Source organism: Accipiter gentilis, chromosome 29, assembly GCF_929443795.1.
Source record: "Accipiter gentilis chromosome 29, bAccGen1.1, whole genome shotgun sequence".
In the NCBI taxonomy this organism is placed as follows: domain Eukaryota; kingdom Metazoa; phylum Chordata; class Aves; order Accipitriformes; family Accipitridae; genus Astur; species Astur gentilis.
This window is the reverse complement of record NC_064908.1, coordinates 15,647,359-15,668,901: the sequence shown is the minus strand read 5'-3', so window position 1 is coordinate 15,668,901 and position 21,543 is coordinate 15,647,359. Positions and strand designations below refer to the sequence as shown.

The window sequence follows — 21,543 nt, the reverse complement described above, 5'->3', positions numbered from 1 at the left end:
GCGGAGCCCCGGGGAGGGGGGGGGGGGGGGGGGGAGTCAGATCCCAAATGACTCCGGAGCCGCTGTAGCCACCCGGGGGGGGGGGGGGGGGGCGCAGGGGCCCGGAGCGGGGCCGGGGGAGCCCCGGGGTGGGGTGGGGGGGAGACAGCGGGGCGGGCGGGGAGGGAAGATCCACCCCCATGTCCGTACCCGTGTCCTCCCTCCCTCCTCTTCCTCCCTCCTCCTCCTCCTCCTCCTCCTCCTCCTCCTCCTCCGCCGCCGCCGCCGCCGCCGCCCGTCCTCCCGCCGCGGCCAGCCGGGCAGCGCGGGCGGGCCGGGGGCTGCGCTGCCGGGAAAGAAATAATTCGAGGGGGGACACACACACACACACACACACACACACACAGTCTGGGGAAAGGGGAAGGGGGGGGCTGAGCACTTAGGTTGGAAGTTGGAGGCGCGATGGGGAACGAGCGCTGGAAAACCATGGGAGGAGCCTCCCAACTTGAGGACGGGCAGCAGGAGAAATCGCAGGTACGGGGCTGGAGGGGGGGGTTATGGGGGGGGGGGGGGGGGGGCAGCGGGGTAGGAGCCAGCCCAGGGGGGTCCTCAACGAAGCCTCCCCCCCCACCTCCCGTTGCCTCCAACGAGCTTTTCTCCCGGTGCAGCCCGGCTCCCCCCACTCCGTGCGGAGCCCCCCGGGCTGCCTCCCCTCCCCCCCCCCCGTCCCCCTCGAATTATTAAGTTTATTTATTACAGCCAGGCGTCCCCTCAGCCCCCAGTACCAGGGCTGCCCCTCGGTCAGGCAGCGGGCAATGCTCCGGGGCTGCCACACACCCCTCCGACGAACCGCTGCACGTTTTAAACTGCTTAAATAACCCTTTAAAAGGGATTTGGCATCTCAGCTCCCTGCTGCAGCCAGAGAGCCATTCCTCTTGGTTTGGGGACTCCCGCCTGCCTGGCCCTCTCTTAACCTCCAGGAGCCCCCCTGGTTGGTTTTTTTTTTTTTTTGGGGGGGGGGGGGGAGAAGCCGGCGTTGCAGTGGGGTGCGGCGAAGCGGTGGCAAAGCCTGCGGCGACGCGCGGGGAATCCGGCACGTGCCGGAGCCTGTTTGCACAACCCGCCGCACGTGTGCCAGCTTCTTCCAGCCCAGCGTAACCAGCAGGTAAGAACGGGCAACTGCCCGGCCTTCAGCCACCGAGTACGAGGGAGCAGGGAGGGAAAAGCCGGCCTGGCTGCGTGGCGGGGGCAATCGGCCGCCCTCCCTGCACCCCGAGCGCGGGCAGGGAGGGAAGGAGTGCGGAGTATATGGGCAAGCGTTCCTGGGAAGAGCTGGCAGGGGAAAAAGCGAGTCTCCGATGGAGGTTGTGAGTCGAGGGAAGGAGCCAAGAGCTGGCAGAGCCTGCCCTTCCTCTGCAGCTCGGCACTGGGCGAGGATGGAGGGCGGGAGCAGCTGGACCCGGCTGTGAGACCCCCTTGCCCCCCGTATCTGCCACGTCTCTGTCCTCCTTCCACCCGCAGCGATGCAGGAAAGGGACTTCTGCCTGACTTCTCCCTTCTGCACACCCTTCTCTGAGCCCTTTTCTTCCCTGTTAGCCCATCCATGCCGAACGGCTCCCTCGCCGAGAGGCACGGGAGGCCCCAAAGCCCCCTGAGAGAGAAACCTCGCTCTCCTCTCCCCTTCCCGGCAAAGCTGCCTCCCTGGCACGCAGCCCCTCCACACGGGGGTCCGAGCGGTGCCGTCCGGCTGGAGCCAGGCTGCCGCTAGCCATGCGGCTTTATACCCCCCCCCCCCGTCCCCCATGGCCCCAAGGATGAGCTGGGCAGGATGGATCCAGCCCCACCACCCGTACGGGGCTGGACGACACAGCCCAGAGCTGGTGCAGGGGGTTGCACAGGAGGTACGGAGTGTGCTGTGAAGCTGGTGCTGGGCTCCCAGCTCCCAAAAGCTCCAGTAGAAACCCATCCCAGCTCACCTGCGTGCTCACCCATGGACCCGGCTCCGGTGCACTCCCCAGCCCTCTCCTCTCCTCTCCCTGAGCCGCAAAGCACGCGGTGCTGTAGGAGCGGTAGCAGGCAGGCTTTGGATGACGGAGGAGACCAGGTAACGGGAGTGAGATTCAGTTCATCTGCCTTCGTGCCTGCAGGGAGGGAGCGAAGTGCGGCGTTGGGCTCCGGGAGGGCACGGAGAGCAGCGGGGTGCGGGGGTGGGGGGGGTGGCTGGGGTACAGCCCCTGCCCCACGGCGAGCAGGGATGGGGGCTGCAGCCCTGCGCAAAGCAGAGCTGGACAGGCAGGGAGGGTGGAGAGGGACAGGGGCGAGCGGCTGGGATGTAAAATGAACTGCTTGGGCAGCTCTGGAGTGAGCAGTGGCTTGAGGTGGGGGGGGGGGGGGGGGCAGGGGACTGGCCCCTGCTGCCCTGGGGCTCCTTCAAGGCTGGGTGGACCCTGGCAGTAAGGTGGGGGTGCCGGGACTAAAGTTTGCCCCAGCAATTGAGCCTGGGCAACGCAAACCACAGTGTCCGCCTGCCTCAGAAGCAAAACCGGGGTCCTGGTTCGTACCTGGCTGAGGGCACGGCTCAGGGGGAGAGCACCCAGGGGTGCCTGCGATCGCTGCCCACCGTCCCACGGCGCAGAGCTTGCCTGGCGAGCCGGCAAAGAGCAGCGGCTTTGGCAGGAGCAAAGGGCACCTCCTCCTTGAGGAGCATCTCCCACGGCAGAACTCAGCTTCTCCCACCATCGCTCTCCATCCGTGCTCCCCAGGGGCCAGGCCACCTCCGGCTCTGCTCCGGCTGCCCCAAGGGGACAAGCCAGCTCGTGTCCTTCCCTCCCCGCAGGCTGTGGGTGCCGGAGCTGCTGTCTCCCACACCCAGCACAGCTGCTCGCCTGCGGCTGGCAGAGGAGGCTGGGGGATGCTCGGTGGGGGGGATGATGGGCACGGGGGTGGCAGGGACCCACAGCCCCAGGGTGCAGGGCAGCCCGCAGGGTGCTCACGTGGCGTGGCTGGGGCACCGAGGACCCGGCCCCTACGGGGCACGGTGGCCGAGCACAGAGATACTGCCCGAGCCAGCGCAGGGCACGGAGACCCCTGCTTAGCTTTGCACTGGGAAGGCAACGGTGCCTCAGTTCCTGCCTGGGGCTCCCTCCCGAGCTCCAGTCCCAGCTCCAGAGCAGGTTTGCAAGTGAAGCTTTCTCGTCCCGAGCACCTCCCAGCCTCCCAGCTTCTGCTTTCCTTACGAAGGAGTGATTTGGAGCCATGGGGACCTCCAGCCTGATGGATGTCCGCAGGGGCGCATCAAGAACTGAGGCAGGGGGATGTCCTGCCTGAAAGGCTTGGCAAGAAGATCTAGGAGCCCAAGGCCATGCAACGGACAGCAGAAACCCTTGGAGTCATGAGGGCCGTGGCCATGGCGGGGCAGGAACGTGCAGCAGAGGCATCTGCAGGGCCGCATGCTGGGAGCTGGGCATGCAGCTGCAGTGCTGCTGTGCTGGGGGGCCGTGGGGGGACCCACACCCCAGTTTGGAGCCTTGCTGGTGCCGCTGGCTTGAGTGTTTCCCTGCTCTCCCCACTGCAGGTTGCCAGGTAACACAACCTGCCAGCAAAACGCTGTGGGACTCGTAAAGCTGCCACCACTCAGGATCTTGCGGTCGCAAGCAGAGGGGGGCTGTCGCAAAGGGGATCGGCCCCCGGTTCTTGCCCCAGTTCTCGGTGCTGGTGGGAGGGCAGCAATGTTGGGGCTCGAAGGCTGGAAAACTGGTGGATGCAGCTCCCGGGCAGAACTGCAGGATTTTAGCGTGTTAAAGCCCAGTTGGCATTTGTGTGGCTGTGGGAAACGGAGCATCGGCCGTGCAGGGCTCTGCTCCTGAAACCCTCAATGCTGGTGGGGCCCTCGGCCGTTGCAGCCCATCTGCGGGTCCCAGCAGGCACGTTTTGAGCTGGGGACATCAGCGTGGCGGGGACCAGCAGCGTGCAGGATGGGAGGGCGCAGATCCGTGGAGCTGAAGGTGCCGCAATAACCAGGACAGATGCAGGGACGTGGTTCCTGCTCGCCCCGCGGATCCCAAACCACTCCTGTCGCTTCTGCGCTCGCTGGGTGCTGAGGGGTCAGGTCGAGCCCAGGTCCCAGGTGTCCACGTGAGGGTGTCAGCGATGGGAATCTCCCACCTCCATCTGCCACCGTCCTGCTGCTCCGGGGTGTCCCTCACACCCCCGAGCCAGGGCTCCATGTCTACAAACACAGGACAAACTCCCCGCCCCTCTGCTTGCCAAAAGCTCCCCATACTGCCTCTGACATCTCCTTTTAACGCACACCGAGGGGCTGAGCCTGGGGCTGCCTCTTTACGGAGGTGTGTCCCCCCCGCAGGGTGGCTTCCCATTCAGCCCAGTGCCGTTTCCATCTCCAGCTTCACTCCATGGGCTGGGGGAGAAACCCGGAGCATCCCCTGGGGCTGGTGGGGCATCCCAAGCCCCCCCGGCCCCTGGCCGGCCAGCCCTGCCGCAGCCGAGGTCACCTTAATGCAAATGGTTGCGAGAGCGTGAATGAAATGAAGGGTGCTTGAAGGAAGGTGTCACTCCAGATAGATGTGCACAGGAGGGGACAGGGCCTGGGAAATCTTTGCAGATGCAGCAATTTTCTCCTCATTTCTGGGGAAAGTAGTCTTTGTCTCTCCGAATCTGCAGTTTTCTGGCAGCCCTGCAATTCCTTGTGACAGCCGTGGCCGGGGTCAGGGGAAAATCACAACCTCTGTCCTGCAGGTGTAATGAGAAGGGGAGGTGGCGGGGGGCACGGCGGGCTGATGAGACCGGGTGGCAGCTCGCTCCCTCTGCGTTGTCGGCATCGGCACTTCACGCTTTGCAAGGAAAAGAGGCTTTTGGTGCTCACGGAGCACCTCCCGTGGGCTGAGCCCATGGGTCCCTGCAGCAGCGGAGCTGCCAGAAGGGCTCGGGGGGGGGGTCAGAGACCTTTCCCACAGTGACTCCCCCTCACTTGGAGGCTCTGGGACAGGTCTGAGGGCTTTGGGAGCAGCTCTGCTCCCCTCCAGCAGGCAGCGAGGGTGCAAGGGGGACGGGGACGGATGCCCCCCCCCCCAGCTGGGAGATGTCCCGTGCCGAGCAGATCCCCGTGATGCTCAGGGTGACGTGGCCCCAGCACCGACCCACAGCCTCCCCTTGCTGCTGGGGACAGCCCCTGCCTGCCCTCGCCTCCTTGCTTTCCCCGCGGTCCCCACTCCGGGGGACACAGGGGCTGGTTTCCCTTTTTTCTCCCCACATTTGTGCCCAGGGCAGCAGGGAGCCCTGCACGCACCTCCCGGGGAGCTGGGGCTGCTCCAGCTGAGTATCACCACCTTAAATAAAACATGCCAGCGGGAGCAGGCGGCTGCCACGCGTTCGCTCTCTTTATTATTTCATACCTCTGGCTCCCAGGCGGGTTTAGCTGCTTTGCTCGCTGAGCGCTCGCCCGTGGCCTCCGTGTCCCTGGCAAAACCGCAGGGCTCCCCGGGGTCCCCACGTCCCCTCCTCTGCCACTACCCCCATGTCCAACATCGCCTCCCTTGTTGCCGGATCCCCCCTCCCCAAAGTCCGTAAGGGTTTGAACCCACCTCTCGGTTGAAGGGGAGTGGGATGGGTTCGTCTGGATGGATCCCGACGGTGTCTGTCTCTCTGTCCGCAGAGGATGAGCTGCGGGTACATCCTGTGCACCGTCCTGCTCTCGGTGGCCGTCCTCCTGGCAGTGACGGTCACAGGGGCCATCCTCTTCATGAACCACTACCACACGCCCGTCACCGAATCACCCCCCGTCATCAGCACCAACCCCGAGGAAGCCAACGCGCTGGTCACCATCGAGAAAGCCGACAGCTCCCGCATCAACATCTTCATCGACCCCAACTGCCCCGACGCGGCGGGCACCTTCGGGCGCCTGGAGGGGCTGCAGACCTCCCTGCTGCGCGCCGTCACCGACCACGATGCCGAGGCCAAGGCTACCAAAAGCCAGCAGAAGGCCTTGCTGGTCACGGTGGCGGACGAGGTGGCCAAGCTGCTGACGCACGCCGTGCAGCTGCGCGCCGACTGCGACGGCCTCAAGAAGGGGCACAGCGCCATGGGGCAGGAGCTCAGCGCCCTGCAGGGAGAGCAGGGCAGGCTCATCCAGGTGAGCTGGGGCTGGGAATGCCGCACAGTGCTCCTTGGGGACAGATCTCCCCTGTCCCCAGGTCCCCAGGAGCATAGCTGTTTGCAGCCTCTGCCCACGCTGTCCAGGGAAGACCTCCAGCAGAAGCAGCTGAGGTTTGAGGCAGGTGCTTGGGAATTGCAAATTAGGAAGCACAACTTCAGCTCCAGCTCATCAGCTGTCTGTGTCTCGCTGCCAAACTGCCCCGGTGCTAGTGAGCCAAGCGTGCAGCCTCCCACGATGTGGCTTTCCCGGCTCCAGGACCAGTTTGGGGGCTCTGAGCAGAGCCGAGCACAGCACACGACCATCCCAAGGGTGCTTCATGCAGCAGTCAGCCCCCCCTTATATACAGTCCCCCAAATTTCCCAGCTGATCAGTTGTGTTGAAATGCTTACCTGGGTATGCCGGGGGTCTGCCGGGCATTGCGGCAGGACCCAGGGCACAGCTGGATGTTCGGCTCCGTGCCCATCCCTCCTGGTGCTCATCTCCCTCCAGCCGGAGCTGCTCGATTCCCCGCTCCTTCGCTTCGCTCCCCATCCTGCTGCTTTGCCGCGGCCACCCCATGTCACTCGCCCAGGCCAGGTCACCTCGGGGGACAGCGGAGAGCTGGCGGCTCTCTCAGGACACGGCTATTCCTGCCGCCTCCACGATCCCATCTCTTGCCCAGAGATGCTCTTTATCCCACGGGGTGGCGGCACCGACGCACCCAAGTTCGGGGATTTCTCAGCCCCGGTGGCAATAGGCGATATCTGGACCCTGACCCCAGGCCAAAAAGCACTGGAGATGCCGTAAGGGATCTGCTGTGGCTTTTATGTCCTCACCTGGTCCCCACCAGCCCGTACCCCGGCAGGGAGCGTTGCTGCCCACAGGTGCTTGGGGAGCCGTGGGAGCGGGCAGAGCATCCTCACGGCGGGGTGATCAAGGGGCTGGGGCGTGGAAGGGGTTTAACCACATTTAACCACAATTCCTTGTCCCCTCATGTGTCTGTCCCCTGCCCACAGCTACTCTCAGAGAGCCAGACCAACATGGCCCGGCTGGTGAGCTCCGTCAGCGACGTCCTGGACACGCTGCAGAAGGAACGCGGCGGCGCCCGGCCCCGGCTCAAGGCCGACCTGCAGCGAGCACCGGCCAGGGGAGCGCGGCCCCGGGGCTGCTCCAACGGTGAGATGGCATCCCTGTCGGTCCCCGGGGAGAGGGATGCTCCTGGGGCTGCTCTTTGGAAGGTCTCTGCCTAAGAAGAGGGGAGACAACCGGCCTGGAGAAGGGATTTAATACAGTGGGGGGCTGGCAAGGAGATGGGGAGATGGAGCAGGAGGGAGATGTAGAGCCACGCGTTCCCCACGCAGACGTAGCTGGGGCAAAAGCAGAGCAAGAAGCGACCGTTCGCCTTCATTCGGGTGCAGACGGCAGCGCTGCATGGGACTCAGAATAAACAGTCACATTCATCATCATTTGGTTAAGATGAAGCTGAGTAAGACCGTCCCAGGGTTGCAAACACGTGCCCATACTCTGCCTGCAGCTGCCTCCGGGCATCGGCTCCCTCGTCCCCAGCTGGGTCCCAGCCTGCCCTTGCCAACACAAGGGGACATGGGGTCGGTCCCTGCCGGCTGCTGGGGGCGCGGTGGTCCCCGTGGTGGCTGCATCCCCCCAGGCACCGCTCGCCCTGAGCATCGGAGGAGAAAGGAGGCAAAGAGCAAGGCAGCGCTGAGCCGCCAACTAGAGCTGGCAGCAAGGTTGAGCGCCTGAAAGAAATGGCAAGACATTAAATTAGATCATTAATTAACCAGCTTTCCTCTCATCCCACCCCATCCCAATGCCATGCTGCAGGCTCCCGGCCCCGAGACTGCTTTGACATCTATGTGAATGGACAGCAAGAGGATGGGATTTACTCCATCTTCCCCACACACTATCCCTCCGGCTTCCAGGTCTACTGCGACATGACAACCGACGGGGGCGGCTGGACGGTGAGCTGCCGCCGTGCTGGGGGCCACCGGGTGATGCCACCGCCGGCCACGGGCTGTCCCCACGCTGGGATGCCAGGGGCGGGAGATGTCACTCTCAGCACTTGGATGCGTCAGTCGGGATGGGGGATAAATGCTAATAGGGTCTGCATGTGCGCAGGGTGCCCAGTCTTGCGGGGAAGCAAGTAAACAGGCTTGTCCACGTTACCCGTGCCGGCAGCATCGGCGGTACTGCTGGCCTGAGCCCTGTGCGGGAGTCCAGCTGCCCTGCCCCGGGCTTGGGGAGCTTGGCTGGAGCTGGAGGGTGGGTTTAGATGGAGAATTGGATGCCATGGCTGGAGTTCATCCTTCTCGGCAGGGCTGGTGCCCGGCTGGGGCACAGTGTAGCTGTGGTTGTGCTGTGGGGTGAATGGTTGTGCTTTGACCCATCCTCATGGTCCCGATGAGCTGGTGCCGGGGCTCAGTATGGACCCCAAACCCAGTATGTTTTGCCTCATCTAACGCAGGGGTGCCCGGGGCACCTCCAGCGCTGTGCTGATTCACTTGCTCCCCGGCTGCCCTGTCCGATTCACTTTGCCACGGTGGCTGCGACGGCCCCGTAATCACAGTAATGGGGGTAGGGAGCAGGGGGGACACGGCACCGGCAGCCCCAAGCTTGGAGACCCCCCCCCTTGCTCCAGGGACCCCTTGGGTGCGAGCAGACCCTGCCCACGAGGGCATCGCTTGGGGTGCCGGCAGGGCAGTGAGGGGGTCCCAGGGAGGTGGGGGGGGGGCTCACCGGGAAGGGTGGGCAGGCAGCCTCTCCCCTGAGGACACACTGGGTGAGCTGAGCTGGCCAGCACCCCTCCAGCTGGGCGCTCTAGGAAACAAATCCCCACGATCTGATTCTCCTAAGCAGCTTTGAGCAGTGCCAGGAGGGAGCTTAGCCCCCCTGCCCTTGGGGGGCTGATGAGCCTTTGGCCTCGGTCTGCCCAGAGCCCACCCCGCGCAGGAGCAACCTGTCATGCACAGGTTGGTACCAGCAGCTCCGGCGGGGAAACTGAGGCACAGCGCAGCCCTGGGAACCGAGACTTCTGGGGGGCTCACAGAGGGAAAAAGGGGGACCCCACTGGCTCCCCAGGGTGGGGATGGTCCTTGCAAACCCCACGCACAGTCTGCACAGCCTCTGTCAGCCCCAGCCATGCTCGAGCGCTGCCTGAAGAGCAGCCCAAGGTGATTAGCGAGACACTCAGAGGCTTATTTAAAGCTGCTGCAGCCAGGAGGGCTCCGGCTGGGCTGGGGAGGGGGCGAAGCAAATGATTTTACACCCGACAGCACCGTAGGATCTGGCAGCGGGGCTAGCACGGCGCTGCCTGCAGCACCACAACTCTGCCTTGTCTCGACCGGGGCAGAGGAGCCAAACTGGGTGCCAAATCCCAGCGTTCCGGAGATGGGCGCATCCAGAGCGGGGCTGAGGGTGCTTGCCCCAGGCCCCCATTTCTCAGGGCTGCTCTGCAGCAGAGGCTCCCAAACATATCTCCAGTCCCTTGGGGTGCAGGGGGTGTCTCAGCCATCTCCCGTGGGGCTGGGGATGGGGGGGGGTCCTTGGGGCACTGGCTCACCCAGGCTCCAGGTAAGCCATGACACGGCTGGGCACCATGGTGCAGAGCCTGGGAAAACTCCCTCCCCTCCTCCTCCTCCTCCTCTGGAGCGATTACTCCTGACATTTGGGCTTATTTGCATGTGGGTGGGTGGGTGGAAGCGATGGCAGCAGCTGAATCAATTTTGACTCGGGAGTTTGGGAGCTGCTGAGCTAAGCCTTAGCCTGCATGGACGGCTTAGAGACCACGGGGAGCGGGGCTGGGGCAAGAGCTGCCCTGATGCCCAGCTGGGGAGAAACCCGGCCGGGGTCACCCACCTCCCCGTCCCCACGGTGTGATCTGCAGTGTCACCCTGTCCCCTTGCCAGAGGCAGCATCCCTGGTCATTCCCCATCCCCTTCACAGGCAAGGCTGAGCGAGGCACAGCCCTCGCCAGACCAAGTCCTCTCCTCCCCGCAACGGCCGCATCCAGCCTGGGGCAGCCAAAGTCCCCTGCGCTGCGCAAGCGGTTGCAGCTCTGGGACTGTTTCCTGCCTGTTTTGCGTAGCCGAAAAGCAGAAATCTGGCAGAGAGGGCAGCCGGTATCAGCGCCCGTGCAGGAGCCCCCAGCACGCACCCCCAGTCTGTTTTGTCCCCCCCTCGGTCCTGCCCACCCGTTTGCAGCCGGCTGGGGTGTAGGTCCGGATTGGTGCCCACCAGCCCCAACGGGAACATCCGTGTCCTGCGCTCAGCGCCGACTTTAATTGCAGCAACTCCCCCGGTCTGACCCAAGCCTCGCAGCGGTGCTGGGCTGCAGCTGGGTAATTGCCCAGCCCGACCGTGACCCCCCCTGCTTTGACGCTCACCTCCGGCACTTTATTAAAGAAATAAGGGGGTGACGGCAGGTGGGGGAGGCTCAGCATCCTGGGAGGCCTGAAAAAGTTGCCTCTTCATGTGCTGTTGTCTTGGGAAGTCTTTGCAAACGCCCCACACTCCTCCCGGTCCCCCTGAGCCTCCTTTGCTGCCCAGCCGGGGCAAAGTCCCCCAGGATCAACATCTCAGCCCCGTAAGCCACGGTGCTGCGACGGCTCCGTCCACCTCAGCATCATTTTCCACGTACAGCGTGTATTGGGAAGCGGTGGGAAAGCCGAGGGATGCGGAAGGAAAGGCTGTGCCAGCAAGACAAGGGCTGTGGTGACGTTAAGTGACAGCTTCCAGCTTCGCAGGCACCTGCCGTGCCGGGGATGCTCACGGGGACGGCTTCGCCCAACCTGCTCATCACCCGCCAGAAGGGTCCCGGAGTGGGCTGGGGGGGGGGTTGAGGAGACACGGATGCATTTACACACAGGCTGGGATAAGCCGAAGGCAGCGGGTGAGACAAGCCTGGGGAAACACGTGCTGTTTCTAAAAGATGTGACTTATGCGTCGCCACAAATGGGAACGAGACAATTCTGCTGGTGGGGACAGGCAGGAGCAGCTGGGTCCCCGGGACAGGCAGCGTTGCCGGCTACGATGCTCGCAGGCTATCGCACGGGATTGGCGCTTCCTGGAGACCGGCTCCTGCGATGCTCCGAGTTTGTCTTCTCCGTGGCTGAACCCAAAGACCGTCTCCCCGCTGTGATGGGGGCTCAGAGGAACGCCGTGGGGCCGGGGCTGTGGGGTTTCATGCCACGGCTGCTGAAAACCCGACCGGGAGCTCGAGCGCTGCGGTGACAGAAAAGCGATGGCCGAGCGTCTCCCCAGGCTGTGGCTGTGGTGCGGTTTTGAGCCCACTGGGACTGTCATCAGGGGGCTACGGGGACAGGGAACGGAACCCTCCCTCGCCGCCAACACCACAGCAGGCACTGGCTGCCGCTCCCACTCTTCTCTGTTTTTAACCCATTTTTCTGGGTTGGTGCCTTTGCGGAAGCCTGTCCCTGCCCCGCGAGCTCAGCACGACCGGGGGAGGCAGAGAGCGGGGGAGATAAATATTTCAGCCTTGCCTTTAAAGAAGGGAAGGAAATCCTTTTTGCTTAAGAGGGGGTGATGCATATTTGATGAGGAGGAAAAAAGCTGTGAGGCAGGGCTGGGAGCGCGGCAGTGAGCCTGTGGGTCACCCGTGCGCGCAGCATCCCGGTGCCCGCAGCATCCCGGTGCAGGGGATAAGGAGGAGGCTCCCACATCCCTGCCTGCGCACAGCGGGTGCACAAGCGAAGCACGAGGAGGGACTGTGCACGAGAGATGATGAGGATGGAGCAGGAAACCCAAGAGGACGCGGGACCTCCAGGACCCACCAGCCCTTCCGACCCAGTTTCCAGCCCCCCGGGGCCGAGCCCGGTGGGCAGCGGGGCACCGAGGGCTCCTCCGGCACCCACGGTGATTGCCGAGCCGTGCCGAGGCTCAGCCAACAGAGATGTGCCCCGCTCACTTCCCCGGGCACCGCTCAGGCAATTGGCCTATTTACAACCGCGGGTCAAAGCCGATTAAGAGGGAGCATCGGTGCTGCTTCCGCCGCCTTCCCCATGCGGCAGAGCTGGAGCCGACTTTGGCCAGGGAAAATCAGCTTCAGGCCCCCGTCCAGCTGTGCCATCCCCCTTTCCCAGCAAGCCCAAAGAAAGCCCCTTTAAAAGGGCTTAACCACAGCTTCTCAAGTGCTCAACACAGGGATAAAAATTAAGGCTCTAATTCTAGAAGGTAAGTACAGCAGGATCAGAGCCGTGCCGTGCCGAGGAGCGTGCCGGAGCCTGCACCAGGCACCAGCGATCCCAAAAATGCCGGTCCGGTGAAGGGCAAACCATCGTGAAGTTCATAAGCTGGGTCTTCTCTGCATGCCACGATGAAACCCTGCATGGGCAGGAGCAGCCGGGAGGAGGCTGCGAAGGAGCATCCCCACCGTGGAGCAAAGCGTGGTGGCTTCCCGGCCGGTGGGGGGGCTCGGCGGCGTTGCCCGAGCCTGGGATGCTGGAAACGGGGCAAACGGGCTCGGCAGCACAGCCGGGACCCAAAGACAGGGTGCTCTGGCCCCTTGGCTGCTGGCACACGGGGCGGCTGTTCCGAAATCACCAAACACCCCATCCACCCCCGCCGTGACCGCGGGAGCGCAGCACTTGGTGGCAGTTGAGCAGGCTGGCTCAGCCAAGTTTAATGCAATTAATCCAGAGCTGGAGGCTTAATTAAGTTCAAATGGTTGGACACGGAGCAGCATTTTCTGGATCATTGTCAATAAATCAAACCCGAAACTACGGATAAAAGGGGATGAAACACACAGGGCATGACATACCGATAAGCAGATGGGAGAGGGAAAAGGGAAAGGCTCCAAGGAGAAAAGCCGTGCTGAGCCCTGGGGATCTGGCTGGGATCTGGGGGCTCTGCAGGAGTCAAGGCGGTTGGTGTCCCACAGTTAATTTCTCTGGGAGACTAACGAGGCCATCACAGGAACGATGCCTGATAGCAGGGCGGCTGCCCTGGAGAGAGCAGGGACCCAGGCGGGGGAAATCAGCTGCTTGGTTTTACACGTACTGAGCATCCCGCTATTTGCAGGATGGCTTGGACTGACCGGGGCAGCATGTGCTGCGGGGACAGACCTTGAGCCGCGCTGTCCGTCTGTCCATACCTCCGCTCCCGCGTGCAACGGGAGAGCCCGGGCTGTTTCGAGCCGGGTGCAGGGTGCCCACCCCTCCCAGGGCACCGGCCACCTTCCCGAAGGAGCACACCGCAGGTTTCCCGAGCTCTGCTTCCATTTCCAGGCAGAGGATCCAGTGAAAGATTTTGTCTGAATGGACTCACGCATCCCTGGGAGCCGGCAGATGACGATCGGCATTTCCCCTGGGGACCTGCTTGCCAGTGTCCCCATGTAATTACTGAGTTGAAAGGGTTTAATTTGCGCCCGCGTCTAATAAGGTGGCAACAGGGAGGGGTGGGCAGCACGGTGGGGAGCGGGGGGGGGCTGCTCGGGGCGCGCAGGCTCGGAGCAGCCCCACGACTGACGCCCCGCGTGTCTCCCTCCCCAGGTGTTTCAGCGGCGGGAGGACGGCTCCGTGAACTTTTTCCGCGGTTGGGAAGCCTACCGGGATGGCTTCGGGAAGCTGACGGGAGAGCACTGGTTAGGTGCGTGGGGCTAGCAGTGCTCGCTCCTGGGCCGGCTGGCAAAACCTGGGGCTCACCAGCCCCCGCCCCCGCCCCGAGAAATCCAGGGTTTCCTTTGCAAAGGAAGGGGACTCTGAGACCCCCCTGGCCAGCACTCACGTCCTAGGAGCGATGGCCCGGGCAGGTTGGGAGGGGACCGGGTGGCTGCACAGGGTCGGGGAAGCGATGGGGCTGTTTGCCCGCGAGCCGAGCACGTGTCCTCAGCCGTGCGGCAATAAGAGCGAGGGCTGGAGGGTGGGAACCGCTCCCTGTCCTACCCCGTGCCCCCTCCCCAGGGGCTCCCAGCCACCCCATCCCCGCCGGGGTCCCCCCACTCCCCCCCTCCCTCTGCCGCAGGGCTGAAGCGGATCCACGTGCTGACGGTGCAGGGCAGCTACGAGCTCCGCATCGACCTGGAGGACTTTGACAACGGCACTGCCTTCGCCCACTACGGCAGCTTCGGCGTGGGGCTCTTCTCCGTCGACCCCGAGGAGGACGGGTACCCTGTCTCCATCGCCGACTACTCGGGGACGGCAGGTAGGGGGATGGGACGGGGACGGGGGGGATGCACGTGGTCCCGTGGGGCAGGGGGAGCCCACGGCTACCAAATCCCCTCGCCGGGGTGTTAGCCGTCTCCTCCAGCACTGGTGGCAGTACCGGCTGCATCCCTGCAGCCGCGGGGAGCTGGAGGCAGGAGAGGGTCTGCGGTCGGGCGTTTGCAGGGTGGGTGACACCAAGTGCCCTGTACATCACCAAAGGAGCCCCACTGGGGTACCTAGGGGAGCCCCCCGGGGTGGGAGACGGGCCGAGGGCAGGGTGAGGGGCAGGAAGGGCCCATCACGGCTCCTTTCCCCCGGCGGCAGGCGACTCCTTCCTGAAGCACAACGGGATGAAGTTCACAACCAAGGACCTGGACAACGACCACTCGGAGAACAACTGCGCGGCTTTCTACCACGGCGCCTGGTGGTACCGCAACTGCCACACCTCCAACCTCAACGGGCAGTACCTCAAGGGCCACCACAGCTCCTACGCCGACGGCATCGAGTGGTCCTCCTGGACTGGCTGGCAGTACTCCCTCAAGTTCACCGAGATGAAGATCCGGCCCGTCCGGGAGGAGAATTAGCTGGATGGCATGAGCCCCCCTGCCCCGTCCCCAGCCCCATGCCCGTCCCCCCACCCTGCAGCCCCGTCCCCCTGGCTGCCATCCTCCCCATCCTCCCCAAGGGCTGGCCCATCTTCGAGGGACCCCTGGGGAGCACCTGCCCCTGGCAAGGGTGGCTTTAGCTCCCGGGCGCCCGTGGACATCACCGGACCTTTGCTTCCTACCGCCACGGCTCCCCTGCAGCCAAAACGAGTCTCCTAGCCGGAGCGTGACCCACAGCCGGTGCTCATGGCTGTGGCAGAGAGGGCAGCGGGATGCAGGGATTTGGGGAGCGGTGCCCAGCGGGGTCCAGCAAGGAAAAGAAGAGGCTGCCTGGAGGGAGGGAGGGCAGGCGGGAGGAAAGGATGCAGCAGCCCAAGCAGGCTGGGCACCTCTGCTCATCTCCACTTCGGGCACAGACGCCCAGCAGTGGCCTCGCCAAGCTGGCAAGGGACTAGGGGACATTCGCCGTGGGGAGCCCCGAGCCCCACAAAACCCCCAGGACTGGGACGAGGCTGCTGCTCCACAGTTCCAGCTCACCCCATGGTGCTACTGGGAACGGGGAGGGCTCGGCTGAGTTGCAGCCTGCGCAGATGTCTGACCGTGCCAGTGATTCCTTCTCCGGTCTGCAAAATGCTCACCTCTCCCCCTGCAAGAGCAGTGCAGCTGGAAAGGGACAGCTACAAACTCCTTTGTCCCCATTGTCCCTGTCCTGGCTCCTGGAGACTTGCCGGTGGGTCGGGACACCCCAAAGCAAGCCGGCACGGTGCTGCAAGGACGCTCACCCAGAACTGAGTACGGCATGGAGCTGTTTTGGCAGCGCCGGGGAAACGGGGAGCGCAGCGAGGAGGAGGAGGAGGAGGCAAGGAAGGCTCGCTTCCCGGCACGGCTCTGCCTGCATTTCACAGCTCCTCCCTCCCAACCAGGTCCGCTCGGATTCACATCGGACTTTCACCAAAGCTGTGACCCTTCCCAAAACCCTTGGCTTCAGAGACTACACCCATGTGCCCCCGTGTGAGCCCCCACCGCTCGCTCCCGGCCTGGGGACCCGCATTCATTTTCACCCAGGATGAGCCGCGCTCTGGCTCGGCACCTGCAGATATTCAAAGCCTTTCATTTCTTCAAATCCCATTAAGGTTTTGCAAAAAGAAGCCCTGAGTGGGGCTTAGCATCTGCAGGGCCCTGATAACCAGGCGGCAGGCGATGCCTCGTGCTGGCCGACGCAAGGAGGAGCTGCCACGGGGTGTGGGGCTGACTTCTCTCTCTGGCTCCCTGGAAGGACTCAAATGGGGGCTTTTGTCTGAAAAAAACCCCAAACCCAAGCTTGAGTGGGCTGTGTAGGAATGAGGGGGGGGACGACAGCTGGGACCCTGCCACCCTTTACATGATATTCTGCCTGTGCCGCAGCAGCAATGGGGAGCAGAGCCCCCCATGCCACACCGTCGGACGGACGGACTGCCCGAGGAGGGGAGGAAAGCTCCCACCATCCCCGTTTGCAGGGGGGGGGGGGGGTTAAGGCATGGGAAGATCAAAGGCTCATCTTCCCAGCTGTGGCAGATTTGTATTTCCCTACATGCTTCTCTTTTTTTTTTTTTAATCCTTCGCCACCTCGGATCCTGTACTGGATGAGCCCTTTAGCCTGCCGGGGGGTCCCCATCCAGGGGGACCCCCGTCCTGCCAGGGAAATGGGGACACGCGATGCACTGGGGATCACTGCAGCTTTCCCCTCTGCCAGAGACATTCCTTGGAGCCTTCGGGTGAGGACGAGCTCCGAGCGCAGGCATCAGCTCTACCTGCTCCATCCATGCCCGGAGCAGGCGGCCAGGCTGGCTTCCTCGAACGATGGGATTTGGGGAAGCTCGGCGGTGGCATTTCCCAGCCAGCACAAGAACAGAAGCCCCCAGCAGCTTCCAAGGGGCTTCCTGCGCCCCGCCGGACCCCTCCGGAAAGGGTCCCCCGCAGGCGGCGAGCACAACGCCCACCTTTACTTTTTGTTCATTTATTTCAGTGGATTAGCTGTAGCTGGGTTTTCTAGCACTTGCCTTCGGGACAAGAAGGCACACGGAGCCGTGTGCCCCGGGCGGGAAGGCTCGTCCCCTCCCTGGACCCCTCCACCGGTGTTTTTCTGTGCCGGGGAAGGGATGTTGTACGTGCAGTTTGTCAGTAGCACAACCCTTGTGTAACTGCCTGTGTCACCCAGGACTCCCTAATGACTTTGTTTTGACTTGCACGAGAGGTATTTAATCCATGCCGAGACGCAGGATTTCCCAGGATTATTCCCGAGAGCGCACGCGTTACTCCGCAGCCCCGGATTAGGCTAAACCCGTCCGTGGTGACACCTCCCCGGAGAAGGGTGGGCAGGGGTGGCCGGGGGGTCTGGGACCTGGCCGCGTACCTTCCCGACGAAGCCCCGGGCCGGGTCGTGGTGTGTAGCAGTTCCGTGAAGTCTAGGTCGTGTGTGAGTGGTGTCCAACGCTGTACATGTGGACTTTCTAAACTCCTTAATAAAAGGAACTCATCGTTAGCTGGCGTGTCGGCGGCCGTGCCCATGGCGCGGTGCGGAGACGTCGCCGGAGGAATCTGCCGCGGGGACGGCAAAGGGAGCGGTGGCGGATCACCGCAGGGACGGGTGACGGCTCCTTCCTTGCATCCCCGGGAACCGGCCCATCGTGGCCTTATCCTGCCCAAACCGCTCCGCAAAACTGCCGGGGAGGGCTGGGGAGACCCGGCGGGGCAGGGATGGGGACGCGAAAGCTTCCTGGGGCTCCAGCCCAAACCCAGGCACCTCGGGGTGGCCCCGGGGACCAGGACAGAGGGTGGTGGCAGGTCTAAGCGCCGAGGGGACCCGCTCCCCGCTGCCTGCGCCGATGGGCAGAGCATCGAGCAATGCCCCCAGCCCCTGGTGAGCGGCGGGGTGCTGCCCACCCCACGTCCCGCTCTGCCCCAGGCCAGGACGGAGCCGGGAGGGGACGGCTGGGTGCCAGGCGTGGGGGACCGCGGTTTAGCACCAGTGGCTGGGCGCACTGGCCAAGGATGGGGGAAGCACTCAGGCTTGTGCGTGCAGGGCCAGTCCCTGAGCGGGGTTTGGGGGTGCAGGGGTCTCTACCGCTGCCTGGGCACCCACCACGCTCGCACACGTATCTGGGACCCCCAACAGCCACGCATGAGTCTGCACCAGCCGAGGGGTGGGGGACACTTGTGCCCCCTCCCTCTCACCAGCATCCCCGCCAGCTGCCGGTGACTCAAGGCCAGCTCCAGCACGGCACGCGCCCAACCTCTCCTCCAAATGAGGCAGCAAACGAAGGAGGCTCGTTAATCAGCGGTGGTGCCGTGCTCCCATTGTGGTGGCTCGGCCTCCCCCCTCCAGCCCCCTCCCCGCCAGAATCCCAGCTTCTGCTCTGTGCGGCCATAGCCCTGCGAGCCGGCCACGCACTCGAGGGGTGACACGGCAATTAGCACCCGTGGGTATTTAACGGCGGGCGAGGCGAGCTGGTCAGCTCAGTCCGGGCACGGGCTCGGGGCGGCACGAAGCAGGTCCAGGACGGGCAGCACTGGGGCATCACCCGAGGCGGAGAGGTGAGTTGCTGGCGGCCGTCTGTCTGTCCGTCTTCCCCTGGGTGCCTGCTTTGCACCCTGCCTCGACAGGCAGCGAGGAGGCAAGGGCTGGTGGGAGGCAGCTGGGGGCAGCAGGCAGGGCACCCACCAGCACCCCCAGACTCCAAAACGGGACTCAGCAGCACCGATCGCTGGGGTGGGGAAGGTGCTCCCCGCTCTGGCCGCATCCAGAGATTTGGCTCCACGATGGGCAACTGGGTGCGAAAGGGGAGAGAGCGGAACAGCGGCAAGGTGCGAACGAGGCAGGGAGCACCCCAAAGCGAAGCCCACGGGTGGGGGGGTTGCTGGGGAGGACAGGCGGGGGCTTGGGCTCAGCTAGGTCCAGGACAGGAGCGAGGAGCACCCCCAGCAGCCCCCCCACCCTGCAAGCACAGAGCAGACACCCTGGCCCCCATCGCTTGCAATGACTTTAAAGGCAACGACTTAAAGGCAGGAGAAAATAATAAAAATAATAATAAAAAAATCCATTTCCCCTTTCTGAGCCTTTGCGGGAGGATGAAGGGGAGGCAGAGCAGCCCTGCCCGTGCTCAAGGTCACCCCGGGTGCCTGCGGCATTGCTGCGCGCGGTCCGGGACCACGCTCCCTCCCGCTCTTGCTCAGCAGACCCTGCTGTCTGCGGGGCACCTCCAAGCCCCATAAAGCAGAGGGATGTCGAGCACCTTCCTCTGCACTCGCATTAGCCAGGCACTGCAGGTAGGACCTGCGCATTGGGAAGATAAGGCCGGCTCAGGTGAATGCACTTAAGTCCTCCCCGCAGTGCCTCTAAGAGGAGCAGGCGGCTCCGGAGCCCATCAGCCTTCCCGGCTAATAGCCCACTCAGCCAGCCCCATCCAAGCAAAGCCTGGCTCTTGGCTGCAAACCAGGGGAGCAGCTATAATTTGTGAGCCCAGAGCTGCTAAAGATGAAGGGGAATGGGTCTGATGGAGGCAGCGGAGAGGTAGAACAAGCTCAGACACTTTCCCCCCCTGCATCCCCACTGCAGCCGGGTGCTGGTGCGGAGGCTGCAGGAGGAGTGGTGGGTGCTGGAGGGGTTTTCTTGCAGGGTGTAGGGGTGGCAGGGCTGGTTTGCGGGTGCTGCGGCAGGGACGGGGAACACGTGCTAGCCGAGGGCAGCCCTTGCTGCTGCTTTAGCCGCTGCCCGAGGATGCTCTGTGGTTTACCGACATGTCTTTCCCTTCCTGCGCTTCCCCCAGATGAAAGCACCCTACTCGCTGTCCTGCCTCTTCCTCCTGAGTCTGGGGGCCTGTTTCCCTCCCACCGAGCTGCAGGAGCCGGGAGACCCCAGGGAAGGGACCCCGCTCAAGCCCAGCTGGCAAGCGGCGTTTGAGGACTTGGGTGCCGGCTGGAGGGCAGGAGCAAAGCAGAGGCGAAGCGAGGAGCCGAGCACGCTGCTGGGCATCGTCCGGGAGCTGCGGGGCTACGGCAAGGAGGGGACCGGGCAGCGGCCGGGCAGGCAAGGGGGCTCTGAGCTGCTGCCGGTGGGAGGGGAGAAGCGCAGCGGCACGCTGGGGAACCTGGCCGAGGAGCTCAATGGCTACAACAGGAAAAAAGGGGGCTTCACATTCCGCTTTGGGAGGTGAGGGCCCAGACTCGACCCCCCAGCTCCTGCGGGTCACTCCATCCCCTCCTTCCCTTCCATCTCACCTAGGTTTGCTCGGACAAAAGGGTATCGGGGGGGGTTTGCTGCTGGGATTGCCTTGGGGAGGGGGGACACCGCGTTCGCTCCACTCGCAGCCCTGCTCCAGATCTCACGGCCCTGTTTCCAGCCGGTGCGATGGAAGAAGAGGAGGGTGCCTTAAAAAGAAGCTACTGTGTCCCTTCCCCGGTCACGCGTGGCCTTTGCTGGGACACAGGGAAAGGGCCCTGCGCTGGGTTTCCAGCGCCACAGTGCAGGCGGAGAGCAGGGATGCCACAGCAGGACAGGCAGAGCTGGCAAGTCCAGGGGTCGAGGCTGGAGGCGGGTGGGCTGAAGGGTTTCAGTGGGATAGTCCTGGTGGTGACAGTCCCCCGGGGCTTGCCTGTAGCTGGCAGCCAGGGCAGGGCTGTCGGGGAGGAGCAGGTCCCTCAGAGCTCTCCGCAGAGTCACAGAGTTGCTGCTTTCCTGCCTATTAAGGAAAAGTCCCTCCGGCAGCAAATTCTGCTTAGCGTCAAGATGCCGCTTACAAGAGCCGGCTCCTGCGTGCAAACCAGGCCAGAGCAGCAGGGTTCGAGAAAATTTTGTCCTTAGAAATCCCTGGCGTGAGCATGGAAACCTGCCCTGGCATCACCAGTGCTGCTGCAGTCCCACCGCCCCGCTCACATCCCGACCTTGGGTGCTGTCACAGCCCTCACCAGGGTGAGACGGCGACGACCGACCTTCAGCATCCTCGTCACATCCCCCCAGCACTTGCCTGAAAGCCTGTCCCTTCCTAACCCCCTCCTGGCCTCATCTCCACCTATTCCCACCTGTAGCTGCTGCAGAAACTTGGGTGCAGAAGGGCTGAAACAAGGACCCCTGCACCCACCCGGGACCACCAATGGGTGCTTGGTGTCTTTCTGCTCTCCAGTCCCCTCTGCTGCCAACGGTGTAGCTCGGGAGAATCGTTAGCCCCAAAAGCCAGCACAGCCACGGCTACAAAGGACAAGCCCCACTCTACAGCAATTGCCTTCTCCTTTGGGTAGATTTAGTTCTGCCGATGCCAATGACATTTGCTTTTGTGCCTGCCACTGCAGGCAAAGGTATTAGTAATCAGAGGTCTAACTACCTGGCTTGCAGGCACTAACGGCAAGTTAGACACCTAATGACTGTTAATATTTCATTGCAGGCACAAAAATGAAGCAGGGCAATGATTTGCAAGCGCTAAATTGCGCCCTCAAAATCAAAGACCGTGGCAGGACTTGGGGCGGGGAGGGGGGGAATCAGGCTCCAAGAGGTGCATTGTAATATCCATCAAGCAGACCGACCACTTAATACGGCGCTGCTGGGGCTGGTGTGAGTTACTCTCGCAGCAGGAGCGGTGTGCAAGCAAAGGCTGAACGG

General features: G+C 63.7%; 2 protein-coding genes across 3 annotated transcripts; both read left to right on the top strand.

Moving 5' to 3' along the window:
• Positions 1-380: 380 nt before the first annotated feature.
• FIBCD1 (fibrinogen C domain containing 1) lies at positions 381-17,433 on the top strand. 2 transcript variants are annotated; one of them, XM_049832824.1, is made up of 7 exons: positions 381-513; positions 5,651-6,127; positions 7,147-7,306; positions 7,973-8,109; positions 13,654-13,750; positions 14,126-14,305; positions 14,632-17,433. In XM_049832824.1, exons 1-7 carry the CDS (start codon positions 442-444, stop codon positions 14,889-14,891), a joined length of 1,383 nt encoding a protein of 460 aa, XP_049688781.1. In that variant the 5' UTR covers positions 381-441; the 3' UTR covers positions 14,892-17,433. The 2 variants fall into 2 exon arrangements, with proteins under 2 accessions (XP_049688781.1, XP_049688783.1); XM_049832826.1 differs by lacking the exon at positions 381-513 and adding an exon at positions 707-1,144.
• A 949-nt stretch (positions 17,434-18,382) lies between these two features.
• On the top strand, positions 18,383-21,335 carry QRFP (pyroglutamylated RFamide peptide). The gene is made up of 2 exons (XM_049832420.1): positions 18,383-18,485; positions 19,718-21,335. Exon 2 carries the CDS (start codon positions 19,718-19,720, stop codon positions 20,102-20,104), a length of 387 nt encoding a protein of 128 aa, XP_049688377.1. The 5' UTR covers positions 18,383-18,485; the 3' UTR covers positions 20,105-21,335.
• The last annotated feature ends 208 nt before the right edge of the window (positions 21,336-21,543 follow it).